General features: G+C 44.4%; 1 protein-coding gene across 1 annotated transcript in view; it reads left to right on the top strand.

Annotated features, from left to right (window-relative positions):
• The first annotated feature begins 4,394 nt into the window (after positions 1-4,394).
• The window catches only part of LOC145357910 (uncharacterized), a 112,313-nt gene continuing 110,707 nt past the window's right edge, over positions 4,395-6,000 (top strand). Inside the window, exon 1 of the mRNA XM_080211479.1 lies at positions 4,395-4,541. Coding sequence (XP_080067605.1) covers positions 4,448-4,541 — 94 coding nt within the window. The 5' untranslated portion in view covers positions 4,395-4,447. The remainder of the gene's footprint in view (positions 4,542-6,000) is intronic.

Genomic DNA, 6,000 nt, shown 5'->3' with positions numbered 1-6,000 from the left:
TCCCTTCCTCCTCCTGATTTCCAGCTAATACTGGAATGTTTTTGTATTTTCTACAGTGAAGACAGAAGCAAAATATTTGTTCAGTTTATTCGCATTTCCTTATTATCTGCTATTAACACCCCATTGTGTTAATAGCAGATAATAGCAGGAGTGTACAGGCAGACAGGATGGTGGGTTGAAGTGTATCTACTTCAATGCAAGGAGAATCAGGAATAAGGTAGGTGAACTTGGAGCGTGGATTGGTACTTGGGACTATGATGTTGTGGCCATTACAGAGACATGGTTAGAACAGGGACAGGAATGGTTGTTGGCAGTTTCGGGGTATAGATGTTTCAGTAAGAGTGGGGAAGGTGGTAAAAGAGGTGGAGGAGTAGCATTGTTAATCAGGGATAGTTTAACGGCTGCTGAAAGGCATTTTGAGGGAGATCTGCCTATTGAGGTAATATGGGCTGGAGTTAGAAATAGGAAAGGATCGGTCACGTTGTTAGGAGTTTTCTACAGGCCCCCAAATAGTAATAGAGATGTGGAGGAGGAAATGGCAAAGCAGATTATGGATTGGTGTGGAGGTCACAGGGTAGTTATCATGGGTGACTTTAACTTTCCAAATATTGATTGGAACCTTTATAGGGCGAATAGTTTGGATGGGGACTTTTTGTACAGCGTGTGCAGGAGAGTTTCCTGACACAATATGTGGATAAGCCAACAAGAGGTGGGGCCACATTGGACTTGGTACTGGGGAATGAACCGGGCCAAGTGATAGATTTGTTTGTGGGGGAGCACTTTGGAGATAGTGACCACAATTTGGTGTCCTTCATTATTGCAATGGAGAGGGATAGGGTCACACGGCAGGGCAAGGTTTATAATTGGGGCAGGGGTAATTATGATGCGATTAGGCAAGAATTAGGGAGCATAAGATGGGAACAGGAACTGTCAGGTATTGGCACAAACGAAAAGTGGAACTTGTTCAAGGAACAAATACTGTGTGTCCTTGATAGGTATGTCCCTGTCAGGCAGGGAGGAAATGGCCGAGTGAGGGAACCATGGTTCACAAAGGAGGTTGAATTTCTTGCCAAGAGGAGAAAGGAAGCTTATGAAAGGATGAAAGAACAAGGTTCAGTTGGGTCACTTGAGGGTTACAAGGTAGCTAGGAATGAGTTAAAGAAGGGGCTTAGGAGAGCCAGGAGGGGGCATGAGAAGTCCTTGGCGGGTCAGATAAAACCCCAAGCTTTTTACTCATATGTGAGAAATAAAAGAATGACCAGGGTGAGGTTAGGGCCAGTCAAAGATAGTACCGGGAACTTGTGCATGGAGTCAGAAGAGATAGGTGAGGCGTTGAATGAATACTTTTCTTCAGTGTTCACCAAGGAGAGGGGCCATGTTTTTGAGGATGAGACTGTGATACAGGCTGATAGGATGGAGGAGGTAGATGTTCTGAGGGAAGATGTATTAGCAATTTTGAAATTCTGAGGGTCGAAGGTCTCCTGGGCCAGTTGGGATATATCCTAGGATACTTTGGGAGGCAAGGGATGAGATTGCAGAGCCTTTAGCTTTGATCTTTGGGTCCTCACTGTCCACAGGGATTGTGCCAGAGGACTGGAGAGTGGCCAATATTGTTCCTCTCTTCAAGAAAGGAAATAGGAATGACCCTGGTAATTATAGGCCAGTTAGGCTTACTTCAGTGGTCAGTAAGTTGATGGAAAGGGCCCTGAGAGATAGAATTTATGACCATTTGGAAAGATACAGCTTAATCCGGGATAGTCAGCACGGTTTCATGAGGGGTAAATCCTGCCTCACAAGTTTGATTAAGTTCTTTGAGGAGGTAACTAAGTGTCTCGACAAAGGTGGAGCAGTCGATGTTGTATACATGGATTTTAGTAAGGTGTTTGATAAGGTTCCCCATGGTTGGCTCATGAAGAAGATAAGGAGGTGTGGGATAGAAGGAAATTTGGCCAATTGGAAAGTAACTAGCTGTCTCACAGAAGACAGAGGGTAGTGGTGGAGGGAAAATTTTCAGACTGGAGGCCAGTTACCAGCGGTGTACCACAGGGATCAGTGCTGGGTCCTCTGCTATTTGTGATTTTTATCAATGACTTGGAAGAGGGGGCTGAAGGGTGGGTTAGTAAATTTGCTGATGATACTAAGATTGGTGGAGTAGTGGATGAGGTGGAGGGCTGTTGTAGGCTGCAAAGAGACATTGATAGGATGCAGAGCTGGGCTGAAAAGTGACAGATGGAGTTTAACCCTGATAAGTGTGAGGTGATTCATTTTGGTAGGACAAACATAAATGCAGATTACAGGGTCAACGGCAGGATTCTGAGGAATGTGGAGGAACAGAGAGGTCTTGGTGTTCATATCCACAGATCTCTGAAGGTTCCCACTCAAGTGGATAGAGCCGTGAAGAAGGCTTATAGTGTGTTAGTGTTTATTAACAGGGGGTTTGAGTTTAAGAGCCGTGGGGTTATGTTGCAACTATACCGGACCTTGGTGAGGCCACATTTGGAATATTGTGTTCAGTTCTGGTCACCTCATTATAAGAAGGATGTGGAAGCATTGGCGAGAGTGCAGAGGAGATTTACCAGGATGCTGCCTGGTTTGGAGGGTAGGTCTTACGAGGAAAGGTTGAGGGAGCTGGGGCTTTTCTCTTTAGAGCAGAGGAGGATGAGAGGCGACTTAGAGGTTTATAAGATGATGAGGGGGATTGATAGAGTGGACGTGCAGAGACTATTTCCTCGGGTGGATATAGCTGTTACTAGGGGGCATAACTATAAGGTTCATGGTGGGAGATATAGGAGGGATGTCCAAGGTAGATTCTTTACTCAGAGAGTGGTTGGGGTGTGGAATGCACTGCCTGCTGTGATAGTGGAGTCGGACACTTTAGGAACTTTCAAGCGGTTATTGGATAGGCACATGGAGCACACCAGAATGATAGGGAGTGGGATAGACTGATCTTGGGTTTGGACAAAGCTCAGCACAACATCGAGGGCCAAAGGGCCTGTACTGTGCTCTACTGTTCTATGTTCTATATTCTATTGTCACTTTCTAGTGAACTAGCACTCATTTTACTTTTTTCCTTTTTAGACACCTGTAGAAACTCTTTAAATCTTCCTCTCATACTCTAATTTCTTTCTCCTGATTCATCTTCTCGTCATTTTCTGCTATTCTTTATCACCTATATACAATTGTATAGAATATTATATGTTTTTTAATAAGTAGATTATGAGCTATAACTTCCTGGATCCACAGTGTTGGATTTGAAGGTCCCCCAAAGTTGCTCTCGGAAGTTCCCAGCTAAGGGTTTAATCTGGCAATTGCCCAGAAGCGTTAACTTCCCCAGTCACTGTGCTCACCACCTCAAATATCTGCCTGGGATTGCCCACTCCCGCACTTTGCCTGGAACTGTTCCCTATGTCTGTCAAGCCAGTGCGTCAAATGAGAATTGATGCCATCGGCACCAACTTCATGTGGGTCACAGCGACTTCCAATTAGCATCAATCAGGCTGCCCTCCTGAAATATCGCCCTCCAAGGGAGGTGATGGCCTACTGGTACTGCCACTAGATCATTAATCCAGAAATGCAGCTGATGTTCTGGGGACCTGGGTTCGAATCCTGCCACAGCAGGTGGTGGAATTTGAATCCAATAAATAAAATCTGGAATTAAGAATCTACTGGTGACCATGAAACCATTGTCAATTGTTGGAAAAACCCATCTGGTTCACTAATGTCCTTTTGGGAAGGAAATCTGCAGTCCTTACCCTGGTCTGGCCTACACGTGACTCCAGAGCCACAGCAATGTGGTTGATTCTCAGCTGCTTTCGCTCTGTAATGACTGAGCAAGTCACTCAGTCGAAGGGCGATGAGGGACGGGTAATAAATGTTGGCCCAGCCAGTGAGGCCCGAGTCCCAGGATCGAATAAATAATAAAGGGGTTAGCGGACCTGCTGAATATTTCTATTTTCAACTTCCTGCTCCCACAAAATTCTGTGATATCTATCATTTGTTTAATTTAATTTTCTGTTTAAATATCCAGATATCATTGTGCAGCTGTAGGTGGTAACAGAATGGAAAAAAAACAGTCCGATCGGATTGGAGGTGATTAAGATGAGAAAAATGGGAGAATTTGAAAAAACAGAATCTGAGATGAGAGTGAGAAAGAAAACAGATAAAAGAAGAAGGAAAGTGACTGGAAGGAGGATTTAGGGGATAAAGCAAGGCAGAGGCCAGCAGGAAAAATATAGGAGTAAGAAACAAGAATTGCATCAGACCAATAGGAGGCAAGTGTTTAGCTGGTCCTGGTTAATCCCCTCCCTCTTTGCTTCCTATTGGTCAGATTCGGGCTGACTGGCGGAGGTTGTGAGTTGCATTTGGTTTTTGGCCCTTTTCCCAGGTGTCACCCATTCTGCAGCAATGAGGGAGAGTGTGTGGAGCTGTAGGTACAAGTGCACACAGCATGGGAAATACTCACCATACGAAGAAGGTACAGGGTGCAAAGAACAGACCTTTGTGGCACTTTGCTATTAGACAGGCTGACAAAAAGAAGAAAGGTATGTCTCTGAGTGTGTTGATGTAAATGTGTTTTACTCAATGGGACTTTAACTGTGGTGTATCTCAGTCCATGCTGTTCTGCTGGGAAGTATAAGGTATCCTGTGTAGCCGCAGTTAGAATGTATTTACTGCTGCGGCTGTGCTGTGAACCAGCTGCCTGAGGGCTGGGTATTAATGATTAGGCTGAAAGCTGCTGCCTTTGACTGGGACAGTGTCTTTTCCTCAGCCGTTACTGTAACATTACCTGCTCGCATTGCAGCCAGAAAATTCTGATTTTTTGAAAAGTGGCAAGACAGGTTTTGTTTGTATTTTGGAGTGTACTCTTCAAGGTCAGTCCAACAGCCCCAGGGAGGGAATAAGCTATAGGTTTTCTCTGTAGTTGCTGGCTTTATAATTGGTAAATCTGATGATGTGTCTGCTGACAGTGTTCACCATTCAATGGCTAATTAGATCAGAGACCGATATTTAAGAGAAAGATGTTAGTGTGTTTAACAAGATGCTTGACTGTCCCCTGGGAGTCTGGAGCTCAGTTATATGTGGCCAGGTTAGAATGAAAGGCTGTGTTGTTTTCGATGGAGGAGACTGGGGGAAGCTGTCTGCACTTGTACAGGTGAAAATGCTCTCTCTATAAACTCAATAATTGTCAATTTCTAACCAGTCATTTGCATGAGTGCTTGAAGATTAACTTTTTCTTCTAATGTTCCTATGAGGGAATTGAAGGTAAACAACACTTTGTCGATATTTCCTGTGAGTGGTGTGTGCCGCTGATGTCTGCCTGTTGTTGAACCTTCCCGGCCACTTATTAACTGATCATTGTTGTGAAGTGTACATTACACTGGAGCTGGGAGCTCGACTAGACCGTCTGCCCCCACCCCCCCCAGGCTGCTCCGCCATTCAGGCAGAGCAGGAGTTACTCCAGCCCACTCTGTAAATCTCCTGATTCGCTGAGAAATCAGCCTATCCCAGCCTTATATAGATCCAAGGATGGAGCATCCCCATCTCCCTGATGTGGGGAATTCCAAACATCTGCAAATCTGAGTGAAGAATCAGCTCCCTTCGTATTTCAGAATGTGTCTTTAGAGAAATGCTTTCTTCAGGTAGAGTTTGAGCTGCTTTTCAGTTTTACCTGATGGTAAGTTGCCTGAACTGAGGTGATGATGGACTTTGTGCTTTAGACTTGGCTTTACTGATGAATGATTTTCAATCTAATGAAGGGTCCTGATATTTCTAGTTGTTTATATGATAGAAGATAACCTGGCAGCATGTTCATCATCAGCAAACTGGATCTCTGCTCCTAAAGGATTCTTTTAAAGAATGGATATTGTCACTTTGGTACCAATCAGGAGTTTTTAGTTGTAAACATTTTCCTTGATCTCAATGTGTATTTCCAGCATTTTCAGATTCCCAAGGTGGAATCTTCTAGTTCCAATGGAGTCAGTGGAGTTTTGGTGGGTCTGT

The sequence above is a fragment of the Carcharhinus amblyrhynchos genome, chromosome 24, assembly GCF_965287045.1.
Source record: "Carcharhinus amblyrhynchos chromosome 24, sCarAmb.v2.hapA, whole genome shotgun sequence".
Lineage (NCBI taxonomy): Eukaryota > Metazoa > Chordata > Chondrichthyes > Carcharhiniformes > Carcharhinidae > Carcharhinus > Carcharhinus amblyrhynchos.
Note: the sequence above shows the minus strand (reverse complement) of the source record. Positions and strands in the feature narration are given on the sequence as shown.